Source organism: Nothobranchius furzeri, chromosome 2, assembly GCF_043380555.1.
Source record: "Nothobranchius furzeri strain GRZ-AD chromosome 2, NfurGRZ-RIMD1, whole genome shotgun sequence".
NCBI classification, from domain to species: Eukaryota; Metazoa; Chordata; class Actinopteri; order Cyprinodontiformes; family Nothobranchiidae; genus Nothobranchius; species Nothobranchius furzeri.
The window spans coordinates 20,084,532-20,104,240 of NC_091742.1; the positions used below are offsets into that span (position 1 = coordinate 20,084,532).

The 19,709-nt window shown below is 42.8% G+C and overlaps 1 protein-coding gene across 17 annotated transcripts in view; it reads right to left on the minus strand.

Annotated features, from left to right (window-relative positions):
- Positions 1–19,709, minus strand: part of LOC107378159 (neurexin-3b) — a 455,269-nt gene that overhangs the window by 237,450 nt on the left and 198,110 nt on the right. For 12 of the 17 annotated variants that reach the window (XR_011516660.1, XR_011516662.1, XM_054748389.2 and 9 more), the window contains 2 exons: positions 19,362–19,388; positions 15,666–15,785 (listed from right to left, as the gene is read on the minus strand). Coding sequence is in view for 15 of the 17 variants with exons in the window: in XM_054748389.2 (XP_054604364.2) it covers positions 15,666–15,785; positions 19,362–19,388 (147 nt within the window). In the remaining 2 variants the exon portion in view is untranslated. The remainder of the gene's footprint in view (positions 1–15,665; positions 15,786–19,361; positions 19,389–19,709) is intronic. The other 5 variants (XM_054748395.2, XM_054748394.2, XM_054748393.2 and 2 more) reach the window with 1 other exon arrangement.

Below are 19,709 nucleotides of genomic sequence, written 5' to 3' on the forward strand. Positions count from 1 at the left end.
CTAAAACACGTGTACAGAGCTGGCGTGAGGCATTTCGTGACTGACATGAGTCACTTTGCATCACTCTCACTGCTGCAGCAAAGTGCTTGACCCTGACGCTCCTTGCCTCTCCCTCAAAGACGTGAACAAAAAGTGACACAGTTACAGTTGCAAACACACTACCAGTTGCTTTAATTCACACACACGGTGCAAACACGTTCACGATTACACTTTTTACCCATTCCCTGCTTGACACTTGGGAGGCAATTCGAACCGGTGGGTCCATGGACGATCGGCCCTCTACTGTAATTGGGTCTCTCGTCAACCAGCAAATTCATTTCAGCGGTGGCCACATGGGATGCTAATCTAAATGGCATCAGTGTCCCACTTTGTGTGTGAGAAATGGGGGCTACGGAAAGCAACCAAGGTGTAGTAACTTTTGAGAGCAGGAGTGAGAAGTTGCTTGAAAATTTAGCGCAGAGCTGTCACTTGGCTACATAAGGACACATTCAGTTTAGATGCGACTGTGACCGCTGCACTTACATTGGGCTTCAATTAGCTTCCAGGAGCTGCAATGATTATGTTCCCATCACAGAGTTCGCTCTTTTCCTCAGCAAAATTTAAAAACAGGGAAAGAATTTTAGATCTTATATTCTTATGGAAAACTGGGCATTATTAAAAAGCTAAACGAGGAAGCATCTGAAGTCAGTTTAGCACAACCGTGAAGCTTCTAGGAGCCATTAGATCATCTTACCACTTAAACAATGCGCAATGGTAATGTTTTTTTCTTTTTCTTTATAACAGCCAATTCCTATGTTTTTATACATTTTAATGCTAAATAAACCATTTCTGTTCAGAGTTCTGTTAAGCTTTGGTGCTAAAATCATGTTTTGTTTCTGATTACGATTTTTCCATTTAACTGAGCAAAAAATGTATCTGTGAATGCGTTTTAAATGCATCCTATTGTGATGATTGCAAAATATCCTCAATCAAGTACTGAGAGTTTCATCTGGGTGTCCACAAATGTTATTTTTACCAAGAAAGAGCTGATTTATGATAGAAACTTTGTGGATCCCCAGAGAATATCCAGCTTGCCAACGTTAAACTGACTCTTTGTACTCGACAAAATCTTTCCAACAATCATCAAGTTTAGGCTAAATAGAAAAGGACAGGGTCTTGTATGCGTACGTGCTTTTATGTCAAATTAATAAACAGCCCTTTAGCAAATCAGAATTACATATTCATGTGAGCCATTGTATGATGAATATAAATGATGACCTTTAGAGGCTTCTTCGTGTCGCATTTCCTCGAGACGAGCCACTTCAGTGGAAGTACAGCTGGAGTGTAACATAGAAGAAATTCAGCTTTTATGAAGAGCTTTCCATCTCTGTCACAGGAGTGATAAAAGCTTCAAAGACCGTATGAGTCAGGAGTTAAACATGTCGAGAATCCAGATGGAGCTCCAAATAGTTTGATGACACAGTTAAAGAAGACAGTCGTAAAATAGGGCTTCTCAAACTTGTTTTCAAACGTCTAAATGGGATTTCAAGATGAGGTCAACGGCCCCTTTTGACTACAAGAAATATTAACCTAAACTAAATTCAATTACTTTTCATTGCTCAACACATTAAGAGCCGCTATCAACTGAATAGATAGCATCAGATTGTTAAAACTCAACAACTTAACGTAATATTTCTCCATCTGCCTTTAATGAACGGCCTAAACCTTGGCAGATGGTCATCAGATGGTGTAACTGGGAGTTCGTTGTTCCAAATGAGCACGCTCTGAGTAAAGATGAGGCTAAAAATGGCTATTCATCTTTATCAACACAGTTTAATTAGCTTATTTTGCAAATTTGCAACGCCGCCTCTCTAATGATGACATGCTCTCAGGACTGCTGGTCTTTTAGCTCATTTCTGAATGCAAAGCTAAATAGTTTCAAAATGAAGTTTTACATTAGTTGTGCTACGGAGTCCAGATGGAGCCAGAGAAGAAACGGAAAGCGGAGACTTGAAATATCGTATTGACCCCGATTTAGGACGAGTTTTTTTTTCATTGAAAATAATTTTTAAATGTGGGGTCATCTTATAATTGGGGTCTAAGCATTTGCACATGCTGATATTTGCCTGGGGTCATTACATGCCCGTAACAGCAGAGGGCGCCAGGCTGTATGTTCTCAGCAGGAGAAAAACACGGACACGAGAGGTCCGGAGCGGAGTGGACCGAAAGTGGGGCAAGTTAATATACTAAGGCAGAGTTATGCTAATTTTAAGATAACAGTGGTCAATTCAGCAGAGGCGTTAAACTTTGCATGCATGGATGCCTTGGATGGCAGTGAGGATGACCTTCAGTGGGAGGAGCCAGCAGGTGAAGCGATCTGATGGTACACCAGGACCGCAGCAGCATGAGAGTGAGTGAGTACAGCGTCTGTGAATAAAAGCCTCATTTGACTTTTGATTTCAATGTCAGCAAAGTTTTGAGAGTTTGCATTAAAATGGTATTCTTACTCAATATTTGTTCTCAGTTTCAATAAAAATAGTGTATTTAAAATGTGATTTTTCTTGTCTTTCTGAAGATTAGTCTTGGAGAGGGGGGTCATCTTATAATCAAGGTCATCCTATATTCGGGTCAATATGGTATGTAGAGTTTGATCTATTATTCAAGATTCAAAGTCATTTATTGTCATATTCTCCACATGGGCAGGACATACAGAGACATGAAATTCAGTTTCAGCAGACACAATTCAAAGATCAGACATACGTGGGTAAGACACATAACAAGAATTGGTGACTGCGGTCATTCGCAACATGAGTTGCGCTACCTTAATAGATGAAAAGGGTGTTACATGAGGGAAGTTCAGGGAGGGAGAAAAAAAAGGCATTAACAGGGTTACACCAGCAGGGTGTAGCACTCCAATGCGAATAAACACCCGACATGTAAGCAGCAAACGTCAAAGTTCACAACATGAGACCCAGTAGGTAGGGGGGAGGGGCTGGGATCCTGGTTCCTCAGCGGGGGCGGCCCGTTGTGGCGCTCAACCAGCTGGCTCCGCAGGTGGGAGGGAGGCCATGGGGAAGCACAGGGAGTAGTGAGTCCTTAGCTTGATGACCTCGGTGGAGACCTCAATCTGAAGGCGGGGGGTGGGTGGATTCACAGCATTTGTCTGCATTCCTTCCATCGTGGGGGTTTTGCATGCAACTCCAAGGCTGCTTATGGCATCAGATTCGATAACAGAAACTTTGTTTGGGTCAGACAGAGATAATTTTTTCTCTCTGCCTTAAGTCTGTATTGATCATTCAAGTCCTCCAGTGAAGCCAATTCAGTGATTAAACATCTCCACACTGTCCGGTGACCCTTTCCGAGATGTTATCAATCCTGCGCGCTAACACCGGTAACGCAGCTAAGACATTGTCCAGCTTGCGATTCACCTCGAGCAACGTCCCAGTCTGTGAGGTATCCACACGGACGGTGCCGTCCATGGTATAATATGGCCAGTGGATTCAGTGAAAATATCACTGAATCTCTGTGTGTACTTTTATGTGCACATGAGTAGTTTTAGAGTAAAATCTACAGAATCAATTCTAGATGGAGCTAAAGGCTTGCTTCATCTGTGGCAAAGCCTAATGGCAACATTAAAATCCGTTGAGACACTGTGTGAGTTATGACAGCGAAATCCCAAGTTATCACAATCTGCTGTGAAAGTCTGCAAGAGCCATCTGTGCTTGTGTGTGTGTGTGTGTGTGTGTGTGTGTGTGTGTGTGTGTGTGTGTGTGTGTGTGTGTGTGTGTGTGTGTGTGTGTGTGTGTGTGTGTGTGTGTGTGTGTGTGTGTGTGTGTGTGTGATATGAACTAGGAAGCCACTGACATAATAATTGCAGACACTTAGCATTGAGTATGAGAAAATAAGGAATAAAAGAGGAGTGGGAAGTAAAGTGGTTGAGAACGGCAACGCAGGCAGAGAGAACGACAACTTGAGTGAAAGGATGATAATTAGTAGGAGGTGAACATTAAGCCCTGAGCATGTGGTCTTTCTCAGTTTTAAACACTGTACTCAGTGACATTCATGACATGAGTCATACCCAGCTTACGATTGTGTGTGTGTGTGTGTGTGTGTGTGTGTGTGTGTGTGTGTGTGTGTGTGTGTGTGTGTGTGTGTGTGTGTGTGTGTGTGTGTGTGTGTGTGTGTGCACGCACGCATATACTTATTTTTATATGCTTAATTGGACACATTTTGATTTTAACATATAGTGTGTGGACATTTTTCCATTGTGGGGACATTTTGCAGGTCCACGCAATGCTAAGCACTCTAAAACTTGGTTTTAGAGGTATGGTGTGAATTAGCTTTTAGTTTAGGTTAGGGCTATGAATGGAACCCCGTTGGTTAGTGTTAGGCATAATGGAGTCACTAAAATGAATAGAAGTCAATGGAGGTCTACACAAGCCTGTGTGTGTGTGTGTGTGTGTGTGTGTGTGTGTGTGTGTGTGTGTGTGTGTGTGTGTGTGTGTGTGTGTGTGTGTGTGTGTGTGTGTGTGTGTGTGTGTGTGTGTAAGACTTTCCCAGGCTGCTTTGTTGTCTATTGTATTTCCTTGGCACCACTGATTAGAAGTGCTGGTAACACAGACTGATCCTGCTCATACCTACAGTCCTGAAAAATTGTGTAAAGATGCTGAAAGTCAAGGGAAGCTATAAAGGTGAGATACAGTAATTACATTGCCCTGGATGGATCTCCATTTCAGAACCCCGTCCAAGGTTTCATTGATCCGTTTTGACAAGTTTAAAAGTTACGTCCGAGATGAAATAGCCATAAGAGAGCTGAAGTGACTTGATGTGCTTTAAGATGGGAAATGTGAGATGCGTAAAATGGACTTTAAAGGATAAAACTGACATATTCAATAAAGGCTGAGTGGAGTTTGCAGCAGTGTAGTGTGGTTTATGACTAGACTTTGAGTAAACCAGTGGTCCCATCTGTCAGTGCTACAAATCTACACATGAGGTAGGCCTTTTAAACACACTTCTATGATATTAAAAATAAAAATAAACCCTTAGTGTTTGAATCAGGAAGTAAAAATCCCAGAAGGGAAATTCAGCAGATGACAGTATGCCCTTCCCAAGCACATCATTTCCAAGTGCCATTCAGATCTGTTTCTGTTAATTTTATTTATTTATTTTTTGTTTTATCGCACCAAATTAAAATTAAAATTAGGGGTGGAACAAAAATATAGAATATTGAAAAAGCTATTTTGAAAAAAAAAACATTTTGAACTAAAAAGTGCATTTAAAAATTTTCACGTTTTGTGTCGAACACAGTGTGCCCATTTATCAAAGGAAATATATAAAGCATAGTAAAATAAACAAGTTCAGACATTTTCCCATTTCTGAGCATCAACAGGATAGAAGATAAATGTTCCAAATGGATAACTGTGTTTTGAATCAGTTTCTGTTTACAGTTTCATTTTAATGGATATTTTTTATTTTTCTCCAAGCTACCCATTTTTGGCAGCTTATCTGGGTTCAGGTCGCAGGGGCAATAGCCTATGCAAGAATACTCAACTCTCCTACTCCCCAGCCACTTGGGACAGCTAATCTGAGGGAATCCTAAGGTGTTCCCTGACCAGCCACGAAACATAGTCCTTCCAGTGTATCCTGGGTCTTCCTTTAGGTCTTCTTCCCATTGCACGTGCCACCAGACCTTGTCAGGGAAGCATCCAGGAGGCATCATAACCAGATGCCTGAGCCACCTCAATTGGCTCCTCTTGATTGTGTGAGCAGCGGGTCTACTACGAGCCCCTCCCAGATGGCCAAGCTTCTCACCCTATCTCCAAGGGTATAGAGATAGGGTGATGTGCAGATATCGATGTGCCGGTAGGATTGAGGAGGTTTCGAAGTATTCCGCCCACCGATCCACAACGTCCTGAGTAGTGGTCAGCAGCACACCGTTCCCACTGTAAACAGTAGTGGTAGAGCACTGTGTTCCCCTCCTTAGATGCTGGATCAGAATCTACTCGAAGCTGTATAAAATCTTTTTCCATGGTCTCACCAAACTCCTCCCACCTCTGAGTTTCTCAACCACCCGAGCCGCATTCCGCTTGAACTGCCAGTACGCATCAGCTGCCTCCAGAGTCCCACAGGCCAAAAAGACCCAATAGGACTCTTTCTTCAGCTTGAAAGCATCCCTAGTTACCACAGGTACTGGCTTGGATGGTCAAGTGGGCAGATGATGATAAGTGAAGCAGGACTTCGTCTAGAGGAAAAATATCAAGCATAATTGCTTCTAAAGCTTCACCTGATGAAAACTATCAGCCTTGTGGTTGAAAATGAACCCTTTTGCCTGCTTGCTCACAGTGCTCTTTGGAAACACCTCAGGGTTCTTTCGTCGAGAGCTTTTAATGGTTGAAATGAATGGCTGTAAACCACCATTTAATGAAAAAGTGATAATATGTCACATTTGAAAATCGTTGTCTAGAAAGGTTTTTCATTTGCTTTCTAATTTCCGAAGGAACGAGGCTAAATTACCCAAAATTTCATCTTTTAGAATCACGTGTGGCTTTAGTAATTTAGAACTATATTTAATAGCTACTTTTTTTTAGTAATTATTTATACTGTCAAAGTAATTGCTTTATCACTTTTCAATAGCCTGATAACACAACAGAGTGAGCGCACTGATATGGGAATAGACCAGTAGACCATCACGACTGGCTCCAAACGTGTAAACTGATTTTTTTTTTAAGGACTGCGTTCTTTGTCATTCCAGGATAACTGCTTGGGTGGTCAAGTGGACAGAAGATGATGAGTGAAGCAAGACTTTCTCTGGAGGTAAAATATCAAAGATAACTGCTTGTAAATCTTCACCTGGTGAAAACTATCAGCCTTGTTGAAAACGAACCGTCTCGCCTGCTTCCTTACAATGCTCTTTGGAAACACCCCAGAGTTCTTTTGTTGAGAGCTATTATTGGTTGAAATTAATGGCTGTAAGCTATCAACCAGAACAATTTCACTTTTTTTTTGTATTGCTTGAAGGCAAAAACTGTGCCCTTCCTTTCCACATCCTTCTAATAATGTGTGGCCTCAATGTGACAATTGAACCCAATAAGCAACATGACTACCCTGATGGGAAGCTTTTATGTTTGAACTGTAAAACTAGATGTTGGGGAATTACTTTAAGAGGAACCAAAAGTAATAGTTGAAGGCTGCTAAACAGAAGGAATCAGAGTGGAATCTTATCAGGTATGTACAAGCATTCTAGTTGTTTAAGTCCAGTTAGATACACAGTTACACACAAACAGGCTGACACACTCCGTTTCTGATGAAGTACCACCCTTAAAGTACTGTGCACGGGGAGGACTATACTCTTCTGGTTGGTTCAGTGTGCTCCAGCTTGTTACCTGTGATGACTACCTATCAGCCTTAGTGCTGAGAGGCCATAAATAAAGAAAGAAAACAAGGAGAAAAGAGGAGAGCAACAAGAACAAAAGTGCAGTGGAAAGAGACCAACTCCCCTCCCTTTTCTGAACACCTAAACTGCTGCTGTAAAGCCTCAGAGGGGGCTTGGTGTGGAGAGTTATTGGATGTACTTTGCTGGTGCAATTGAGCACCGGGTGGGACTGCTGTCAGCCAATGACAGATTACTTTTGTTTGTGTGGCCTTTCAAAAACCGTCCGCCGCATTGCACAAGTGCACAGCTGAAGGAAGCTGATGAGAAGCTGCCTATTGATCCCCGTCTATTGTTCGGAGCAGGTTAACAAATACGACATGAAGTGAGACTGCATGAGGCCACATCCCTAAACTGAAACTTCCTAGTCATTAGCACAGAAGAGGGTACAGGTATGAAATACTCAAGGGCATAAAGAAGTCTACGACATACTGCAAAGATGCCTCTGCAAACACCTAACTTACGAAAGACAACAAGCAATGATAGGATCTTGAATGGTGATAACAGCTTTTTTTTTCTTTTTTTTTGTTCCTGTGCCCTGTCTGGCTGTGAAGCAAACAGAATTATATTGAATATTATATTATAATGAATAAATAATCAATGATGAACAAGAGTCTGCTTCTAGACTTGCAGAAGGAGAAAAAAAGAAAAACAACACACAACAATACAACAGGAGCAAACAATTGCTGCGTCAACCTGATGAGGAAATTTTAAGTCAACATTGTTTTACTGAACAATCAAACGATAATGAATCACAGTGCATTAAGTGCCACCCACAGCCTTAAGACGTGTTGAACGTTCCCAAGTCCATACTTATGAGTGCACCATGTGAGCACCTGTGTGTACGAGCACTTGTATATGTAAGGTTTCTCAATAGGAGCCTCCGGTAGAGAGTGTGAGGGGCCACCGATCTGCCCCCGAAAGATGTGTAGGAGATGGAAGGAGCTCCAAGTCCCAGAGATCCAGGAGCTGCCCCAGAGCGCCGGGACCCCAAGGAGACTGCAACCAGAAACACCCCTGCTGCCCTGCCCATCTATTGTTTGGAGCAGGTTAACAAATATGACATGAAGTGAGACTGCATGAGGCCACATCCATAAACTGAAATTTCCTAGTCATTAGCACAGAAGAGGGTACATGTAATGAAATACTCAAGGGCACAAAGAAGTCTATGACATACTGCAAAGATGCCTCTGCAAACACCTAACTTACGAAAGACAACAAGCAATGTTAGGATCTTGAATGGTGATAACTAAATGAAAGCAAATGCTGCAGTAACATGAAATCTAGTTATTTGATTTGAGAGGAATGCTGATTTGATTTCTCTGTATGTGTAAAACTCAAAGTGATAGAAGCAAATCAGATATAATGTCTCCAATTTAGTCAGAAGCATGAACCTGATGACAACAGAGATAAATGGAACTTTCAGATACCAGGAAATTAATTTAGGGTTTATTAGATGACTGTGCAGCAGGGATTGTCTTGATTAGAGAGAAATCAAACAGCTTCACTTAGACGCTCAAACACTGCTCTTACTGAACAAACGATGTAGCTGAAACCCCCTGAAGTTCAGGTGAGGCTTTGGAGGTATTGATTGGGTGATTTGTATGTGTTGCCGGTGTCCCTGAAATGTGTCTGGGAACACGTGTTGATGGATGTGTCGGTGGTGGAACTCGTACAGCGAGAAGCAAAAGTGGGTGCTGGGAACACTTTGACAGCCTCAAGGTTACCATGCCTGGCACCAAAACAGATGGATGCCCCTCATTGTAACAGTCTGTAATGTGTTCAGCTCAATCATTCCCTCCTGCTCCTTTCCCGTACGACATCTCTCTCGTTTGCTTGTCGTGGCGGCCTGCTGAGTGCCTCAGCTGTGGTCTGTATGCAGACAGCGGTCGACGTTATGATTCTATTTATCTCACAGGGAGAGTTGCAATGCATTTTTTCTTTTTGAAATATCTACACTATGAGGCGCTACACATCTTTGGTGATTAGATTATTTGTAGACTGACAAAAGTTAAAGTTAAGCCCCCAGATGAAGTTGTGGAAATAAAATGAAACAACACACAAGGTAGTGACTGGATTGTAATGATGACAGACACTGATGGTCTCATGCAAGCCTTGAGGGTGAGTAGAAGCACAATCAGATAAGGCTGCCTGCAGCCGCAGCACCGCCGCCAGATGTTCCAGGTTAGTTCCGCAGGAGATGGCGCTTCCAGTCGGTAACAAGATGGCGCTTGTGCTTGGCTTAGCCGCAGTCACCGGCCACTTTTTCAAACTTTTCTCCACTAACCTCCCCTTTTCCACCTTGCTCCTGTCTGCGATCCTCTTCAGTAGTGTCCCTGCTACCATCTCCTATTATCGCCAGACTCTTTTGTCCTTCCGTTCGTTCACAATCGCCCAAGATGCAACGAGGACGTACCTCCCTGTTTGTTTAACTGAGTGGCGCACTGGCCTGGAGCCAAACAATGATTCCAACCAGGGTGCCTCCAGCGATGTTTATCCGGTCCCGGGAAAACATCAGAGGAAAAGAGGTAAACGAGCAGGAATCCAGGTGAGAATAAGACTTCTCTTAAACCACGGTTTATCTAGAAATCATTGGCGTGATCTTCTAGCTTCTTGTCCTTTGTTTGGCGACTTGAGCGCCACTTCCGGATTCCCACCAGGCCGCGTTGCGGCGCATTTTCTCCATCCAAGTTTTTTAAGGCCGGTTTATCTTCATTACTCGGTGGTTTCTCCTCCTGTTCCCTCCAGAAGTGTTTTTTATAAACACCGTGGATCTAACCCTGCTAATTTACATCCACTAACTCCAGCTGTTTCTGTAGTTTCTGATTCGTCCACCTCACTCAGCATGGCTCTACTAAATACCCGCTCTGTTAACAATAAGTCCTTCCTGCGCAATGATCTAATTCTCTCTAAAAACCTGGATTTTCAGTTTCTGACTGAAGTTTGGCAACAAACATCTGATTATTCTGGTCTGATTGAACTCTGCCCTAGTGGTTATTCTTTTCTTAGCCAGCCCCGGGGTTCTGGTCGTGGTGGAGGCCTAGCTGTTGTTTTCAGAGACCATCTTCCATGTAGCTCTACAACCTCTGGTCACTTTGCTTCCTTTGAACTGCAGCTGATTAAAGTCGGGCGTAAGGACCCGTTCTACTGTGCTGTGGTCTATCGTCCACCTGGTCCAAACAGTTCTTTCCTTCAGGAGTTTAGTGACTTTCTATCCTCCACTGTGAAGCTGTCCAGACTGGTGATTGTTGGTGACTTTAACATCCAAGTTGATGATCCCTCTGATCACTTTGCCATGAATTTCTCTAGCCTTATGGACTCCCTCAGCTTTACCCAGCATGTTTCTGGCCCCACACACACCAGGGGCCACACTCTAGACCTTGTTTTTCCCTGGGTCTAAATGCTGACAGTGTTTGTCCTGAGGACGTTTATATTTCAGATCATCATTGCATTTTCTTTAACTTGTCAGTTTCTGCGTCCCCACCTCCAGCTCGCCGTATGGTTAGTTCTCGTTTTCTTAATGAGAGCATAGCTAGCAATTTTTCTGCTGCTTTTGATCCACGCTGTTCTTCTGATAAAGACCCAGATTCCTTAACTTCTCAGTTTAACGAGCACTGCCTCTCCATTCTGGACAATATCTGTCCTGTCAGAACCAGATCAGTTCCTGCAGTGAACCCGACTCCCTGGTTTAATGAATGCCTCCGCAGCCTAAAGCACCAATGAAGAAAAAATTGAGCGCTTGTGGAAGAAAACCCATCTCCACGTCCATCTGCTGCACCTAAAGGATCTTCTGACATCCTTTAACTCTGCAGTCAGAGATGCAAGGGTTTCCTATTTTTCCAACCGGTGTCCCAGAGCAAAGGCAACCCCAAGGTGCTGTTTAACACCATCAGCAGCATGGTCTCTCCTGCCTCTCCTACAGCCTCCATCCACTCTGTTGCAGACTGTGAGAACTTTCTGTCTTTCTTTATGGACAACAGCACCCCAGCTTATAGAAAACAACAAGCTAGCATGCTAGAAGGGGCGGGGTCTCATTTTCACTCTCTCTGTCACTTCCTCATTCACACACACTCACTGTTAGTTTAATATAGAGCTGAAATGATAGTAGTTGGTGTAAATTGTGTTTTTTTTTCTCATTTTATGGGATTGTGTTGTATATAACAGCATATCTAATTCCATTTCTATGTCAGGTTACTGCCCCCTACTGGTCACTTTGAGGTGCACAGCTTTGTAGCCTGGCCAGCCATGCCAGTGCTTCCTTATGGGACGCATAGGGCCTGGTAACACTCCCATTCAAATAGCTCCACCCCCTGAAAATTCTAATTGAGCCAATCAGCACTAAGCAGCGTGGATACGTCACACACCACTAAACAAAAATGGCATCTGAAGCGGAATTCACTGCGGCTCTGTCTTCTGTTCTAAATGACTAGAATGTCTTTAAAACCACAACAAACAGAAGCGTTAAAAGCCTTTCTTCTAAAGAAAGATGTTTGAGCCATCGCCAGACGTCATCTTTGACCACAGCTAAAAAACTACAGCTTTGTGCGATAGTCGTCATTTCCGCCTTTTTTTCTGATTGGTTATTTTTGAGCTGGCTAGTCCCGCCCCGTAGAGCACTATGAGCACTTTGCCTCTCAGTGTCCAGACTCTTCCTCTGTGTAGAATAGACAGAGGGCGACAGAGTAGCTACAGAGCTAATGCCATCCAATTGAAGTGACAGCTGCACACACAGCTTTCACAATCGTGTTCTATTACTAAACGGGACATCCACTGAAGCTGTTGAAACACATTTGCAGAAATATTTGTGCAATGATATAATGTACAATATTTAGCTTTTTACTTCCACAAAAAGCTAGTTTTAGTTTAGATACTACAGAAAACGGGGACAGCTTCCCTTTAAATTTAAAAGCCATCTCTTGTTAATTAAGCCATTATTTTTGAAGTCGGGGTGAATAGCTCGCTGGCTACTGTGCCTCCAGGCGAGTGCATCTGGACTCAGGAGCTACGGATCGTGTTGTAGACCCCTACTTTACATGAATCACTCCTTGAAACCTCCACCAATCGCAATTCAGCAATTTCTTGAATGCAACTTTCAGATGTTGCTCAGTGACTGTTGCATGTTTACTTTTCTTTATGTTTTCTGTCTCCATGACTTGTCATGCATGGTCGGTTTAGACACCATCAAACGGATTCTTTACTTCGTTTTTAATCTTCGTTTATTTGACGCAGGGCTAAAGTAGACTCACTAAGCCAGAGAAGAGAATCCCCAAAATGTTTTTCACTGAGTACTTCTTCACATGGCAGGTATTGAGTCTTTATACTGTCCACATTCACAGGCTCCAGGTATCAGAGCTTTTCTGATCAAACTGTGGTCATGTTTATCTATAGATTGAAATGCTACACGTATAAGCTCTCATTCCAAAAAGATTCAAATACTTTAAAATAGAGAACACTCCCATCCCTCTAACTCTATATTGATTGCATTCCTCAGCACTTCTCTGTGTATTATAATTGAAAGTGTTCACATCGGTGTCCAGCTGACGCAGAGCCAAGTCCCATGGATGTATGAGTATGCTCTGTAGCCAGCTAACCTCTGCTCAACACCTGCTGGCCAGTTCCAGCCAGCTCCAGCTACTTAATCCCATTTACTGAGACAGCCGTTAAATTATTCAGCGTTCCAATGAAAATTCCTTCAATATTCATAAGGTTCCCTTTCATATCCGCATAAAAAAGAGCGGATGTGAGCTTGTTTATTTTAAAAACCATCACCCGACACTGACGTCACGGCAAAGTTTAAAAAAGCATTTTTATCGGACACGTTGGTCAAGCAGACGAAATGTGGAGAACAGAAGATATTAAAAGAGCAGGACGCTTTTTTTCTTTTGGGCCATCTTGCAGCCTAATGAGAAATGACGCCACAAGGCGGATGCCAAAGAGGCAGTCCTGCTGCTGTGTTGTCATTTATGTAAGCAGTTAGGCAGATGAAGCTACAGCCCTCTGAGCATAAATCAAAGCCTTCAGGTTAAGCACGAGCTGGGACATTTGTAGGAATCCTCCTTTCTGAGAAATCCATCCAGTTCCTAAACCTATCACTGCAATTATTGATGTCAGCATCAACCGGAGGAGCAGCATTCTGCTTCCCGCCTGTAGCTCTCCTCCCCACCCCCTCCACTGACTCGGCCTGTTTACCATGTACACGAGTCAGTGACCTTTACAGATAATTCTCTTATGTAAGACCAATAATTGTTCTAGATTTGAAAAAGACGCATGCAAGTGGCCCAGAGCTCGGATGTCTTTGGAGTTGGGTGAAATGCTGCCGCGTTCACCAAGGAGGGGAAAAATAAAAGGAAGGAGATGAGAAATAAGCATGAAGGAAGCAGCGAGCCAGAGCCAAATGGGATAGTACGCTTTCAAAAGAGCCCAACTCTTCACCTCCTCGTTTTAACACAGCGCTAGGTGCGACGTGCACCTTGAGTCTTTGCAAGCGACTCTGAAAATGGCCTGCTTGGTGCAGAGAACCCTGCAAGTTTTCATTTGTACGCCGGAGAGAACAAACTGCAGAGATATGCAGGAATAAATTGAAGTTGCATAGATGATCCTCGCCTGCTGAGGTGCTTTTTATATTCTTGACCACCAGAGACCTGTTGGCTAAAATGAGGAAGTGCAGAGAGACAGAAAGGGAGGAGGAAGGTGGCTCACAGCGCTGACAATCGGCAAAGATAAAACTTGGAGAAGCGGCAGAGCTGGCAGAAGTGTTCACTTTCCTTTATTTGAGTTTCTTCATGTGGACAAAGACGGAGTCAGAGAGGCAGACAATCACTGATGTTTGCTGCCAGCTATCAGAGAACGAGGGGAGAGATACAGAGGCTCCATCTCCACATTGTTAATTAGAAACTCTCCCTCAGCAGAGTGCTCACTGAAGGAAAGATTCACAACGAGGCTAAGACTTCATTTTTATCAAGCTACTTCAACCAGGCAGTAAAACGCCCGACAATACCGCGGTACTATCACACATCGGATTCTGCTTTGTGCAGGAGATTGTGCAAGGTATGATCATTACCTATAGATTGTGAGTGTGTGTGTGTGTGTGTGTGTGGGTGGGTGGGTGGGGGGGGGGGGTTAGAGACAGAGGCAGACCAGTATGGGAAAATAACTTAGAGGCTGATTTCCTGCTTGGGGGATTGCATCTCATTTTCTATGGCATACTGGACCAAGTGTGGTCTCGCGTGAGCTTTTACTCCCTCCTGGTGGTTAATAAGCTCCCTACAGGAGGCTGAGACGTCCAAAGTCAACATCAGCAGAAAACAAGACATCTCAGCTCAAGCAGAGATGTCAGAGACTTTGCTTTAGCTCATTTTGTGAAACGTGATCCATGATGTATGCTCCTCCATTTTCCCTTGGTGCTTTTAGGTGTAAAAGCTTGAACTTTAAAAGCACATCTTCCATTTAAGATCAGCCAGTTCAGAATGCTTTTGCACTTTACGACAGTTTAGTCAGTGTGTGTGAACGTATGTCATATGCGAGTCAACTGTGTCAACAGGAAATCAGATGAGTTAACCAAGGTTTTCTGTTTGGAAGATAATTTTGTCGGCTTCAATCTGACGTCCATGAAACTCCTTCTTTGTGTCGACACGTGGAGCAACAGGAGGCACACACACAGTGAGGAGCGCCGCACGACAAAACATCAAACTAGAGAGAGTGAAAAGGAGAAAAGTGATCCAAAAAAAAAAAGATGGAAAGGAAATAAAAACACATCGGACATCGGAGCGGTCCAGATAATTAGCAAATGGTAGCAGCTCTGCTATCAGCCTCCATCACCTCATTGGTCCAGCCCAGCAGCACTATGCCCCCATTATTAAATCACTGCCAGCCATGATTACAAAGGTGGGAAGTCCTCTGTTGTCGTGAAGATAAGCCATCGCAACTCAGAGACTCACACAAAGTCACACTATGATTTACCAGATAACAAAACTGAGACTGAATTGGGGTATTTCACACATTATCAACCACAGAAGAGAAAGAAAGGAAAGATCAAGTCTTAGAAGATGGATTTCATTTATGCAAAACTCTTCAATTATTGCTCAATAAGCAGAAGAAAACCAGCCTCGGAGTCCTTGAATGAAACCTGGATGAATGTGGAAATGCGTGTATAGCAGAGACCGTAACAAAAGCTCTGTGCTTCAACTTAGCTAGCCTTTTGGCCAGACTTCATTAACTGCATGAAAAAAAAACAGAAGGGTAGCACTTTAAGACTCACGATCGTTGCAGTGGGTCCCCGTGTAAGACGTCATGGAGCAGTCACAAGTAAAGTTCTCCCACTGCTGGATGCACACGCCCATGTTAGCACACGAGTCCTCCTGGCAGGTGGTGCTCGGGCCTGAAGAGAGGAGGAAAGAAAAGACACAGCGGGTGTAGTCAGACGACAACAAAGGGATGCTGAGGATAAAAGAGGAGGGACCCATGCAGAAAAAATGTACTCTATAGGCCTAGAAGAGAGCACGAGGAGCAGACAGTGTCACCACAGGAAGCCTGACCTGGACCACCACACGGCGTCGGAGGAATCCCCTCTCATGCCGGGCGATGCTGCAGCTGTGAGGCTACGGGGTGCATGGCACACTTTTAAAAAGGGCTTTTTCAGCCATCTTTAAGTGTGTTTCTGTGTAACACTCATAAATAATGTTAGCGTCCCGAATGAAAAAAAAAACAGTATTTATGTCCAGCAGAACTAATGAGATTACGGTTATTCTCAGCATAGGCAAAAGTGTTTTGCTGTAATGAAATGACAGTTTGACAAATGTTTACATTTACACAAATTTTAGAAATATATGATTATGAAATAGTGTTTTTATTTTTAAGCACATCGGCAACGTTTGGCTGTTACGCTTGGCTATGCAATCAATAATAGCTGCTTTTCAATTTTAATATAAATGACTAAGAATGACTCCAGCTCACCCATGTGAGTCACTGATCAAGATTAAAAGATCAAAAGTTGAAGACCACTTAGAAGTGGCCAAAAATCATGTTTTGCAGGGTTGGATCTTAACAAGGATCTAAGTAGAGCTTCAACATGCAAAACCAAGAAACGGGAGTGAGACTAAACATTTTTTTCAGTTACTTTCATGCTCAGAAAATGTTTTGTCTCACTCCCGTTTCTTTGTGTTGCATGTTGAAGCTCTACTTAGATCCTTGTTAAGATCCAACCATGCAAAACATGATTTTTGGCCACTTTTCATGGAATCCTAATCATTTGATTGGGATTGTCTAAAGTTTATTAGTTGGTGTCTACTTTTGGTTATTTTTTTTAATATATTTTTATCAGCTAAATGTTTTTATAGGAGTTCAATGTAATCTAGTAGGATGAAGTGTGTGAATGTGTGTGTGTGAATGGCTGAATGACTGATTGTGTTGCGAAGCGTCTTGGGTTGTAGAACCCTAAGAAGGCACTATACAAATACAGACCATTTACCTTTTATTGTCTTTATTATTTTACCATTATTTTAAGTATTTTTATTTTAAAATATGTACTTTCATAAGTTTTAATCACCACCAAATGAAAATACTTGCTAATGTAAAAACTGATGCTAGCAATCTTCCGAAGTCTTGATACCGTTTCCCACAGAGGAATAAAATCTTGATCCCAAATTTTTCGGTCGACATTGAAACAATAAGAATAACCGTTACTATTTCTTAGTTTGGGGACACTTTAGTGCAGCTCATCAAAATAGTTTTAATGTGTTTTTATCACGTAAAGCCGAAAACAGCGGTGTCCTAATCTTGATCCGTGAGCCATCAGTGTTTTAGAAGTGTTGCTGCTTCAAGCATCGTTGCAAAGTGGAATAAGAAAAAAATGGTTTGGATGTTTTCAAACATAAACACTACACTTTGATACACGTTGTGCTCAGATTAGCTGTTGGATCATCAATCCCACCGAATGCACACTACTTCAATTCAATTCAATTCAAGTTTATTTATATAGCGCCAAATCACGACAAGAGTCGTCTCAAGGCACTTCACATAATAAACATTCCAATTCACAGTTCATTAAGCCAATCAGAAATAATGTTTCCTATATAAGGAACCCAGCAAATTGCATCAAGTCACTGACTAGTGTCAGTGACTATACAGCAATCCTCATACTAAGCAAGCATGCAGCGACAGTGGAGAGGAAAACTCCCTTTTAACAGGAAGAAACCTCCAGAGAATCCTGGCTCAGTATAAGCAGCCATCCTCCAAACTTCCCCAAACAGAGGCCCTCCAGGAAGCATCTGAAACATACGTTTTACTTTTATTGAAAGAAAACTTTGAAAAGGCGGCAACATCCTCGTAAGCAAAGTGATTGAATCCAATACTCTGAATTAATGAGTGAAAAACCTGCTGCTGAGTGCTCGTGTCTGAAAGTGAGCACACATAATCCCTATTGAAGACATGCTGCTGCAGATGAGTGGGATCCGGGCTTGGCTTGATGCGATGACACTGTCCCTCCGTATTTCATAGTCTGACAGCGTGCGCAAGTGGACTCATGCATGCAATCTTTAATCATTCCGATGTGTTTCAGCAGAGTAAAACTTAGAACGCTGCATTCCCTCTGTCAACAGGCAAGATAAGACATCAAACATATCTAAACTGTTTTACAAATGACTCACAAGGAATTCCACGTAACAACAGCTAAAAATGGCCTCAAGCAAGGCTCTGGTAATTCTATAAACGACTGTGCGACAATACTAGATCTAGAAGACAGACAGAATCACCAAGAGGAGAAAAGAAACGTAAAGTGCACTTAAGAACACACAGCACATATCAGGTATGCACCAGAGAGAGACAGGAATCGAGGAGGGTATTCAAAGTCAAACCGGATGTGTGTTTGCTACTCCTCACGCCACACATAGCCCTTACTTTTGAATACTTCTAGAGGGAGGGAATGCAGATACAGACGAGCGCACTACATAGATAACAAGATAAACAATCATCCATAAAGAGTGGAGTCAGACAAAGGAGGACAAACCTCCACACTCATTATTCTAATGACCTTGTATAAATAAATATGTACAGAGGAAACGGAAGAAAATTAAAAACCAAAAGTCAAGTAAACACTAGAAGAAGATGGACGACAAATGCAAGTAAACATCGTTTAAAAGCAATTGTCTTGTGCAAGACAACGTGAAGAGAAGAAGACATTTGAGGTGGAAAACAGAGCAAGTTCGCCAGCTGAAAGTGCATTTACTGTGTAATGTACAGTAACGGTAGTCAACCAGGCATCCCAAACACCTTCTCTGTGTGTGCGTGTGTGTGTCGGTGCACAAACGCAATGGCTCTCAGTAAGCAAAGGTGGATTTAATTGCATTCCAGAGCTGCACACGGACGCTTGCTCTCTGAAAAAAGAAAAATACACACGTACAAATATATGTGGGATTTTAGGGGGGAAATGAGGAGCTGGAGAGGAAAAAGAGGCTCGGTGCAGCAGCAGCATGGTGACGGTATTTAAATGTGCAGTGACAGCCCCTTTTTACCGCCTGTGCAAGCCTGCCATGTGTCACAGCTGGCATTTTCACTCGGCAGCTCTCAACTCCCACAAACTCTTCCTGTGCCTCTATTTATCAGCATTCAAACAATTCACCTGTCTGCAAATCCGTTTTTAATCATAATCTGTGCATTTTACTTACTTCAAGTTCACTAACAGGTGAGTGTAGGCTTGAATGGGACAATTTGGCAACTCCATTCACAAAAATGCCCTTTTAAATTTTAATAGGCTAGAAGACCGTTGCACGACTATAGAATCAGGCACACAGATTTCCTCCCTGCTTTATTTTTCTTATCAGTTTTACCCCCCCATCAGAGAACAAGTCACCGCTGCAGCGACTGGAAGCCATTATTGCCATGGTGACACGCACGATGCATTGCACACAGCAACCTTTCAGGCGAGCTGGCCTTCGAGAGGCGGAGTTTAACCGTCTACCTTGTAGGTCGGCTTTGGTGAAACCAACTTTGTTGGCGGAGAAAAAATAAAAAATAAACAGAACAAAGCAGAGCAGGAAACAAGAGGAAAGGTTAGTGAGGCGCCAGCATCGTTAGTGTGCTCTAAAGCTGTCTGACACTGCCTACGTGGGAACCTCGTCAGGTTAGGAAACAGGCTCCTATAACAGCTCTAACAAGGTGTGTGTGTGTGTGTGTGTGTGTGTGTGTGTGTGTGTGTGTGTGTGTGTGTGTGTGTGTGTGTGTGTGTGTGTGTGTGTGTGTGTATGTGTGGGGCTTTAAACAACAGTTTGAAGCACTCAGTATGATTCCCAAGGTTGGGTAATTTAGA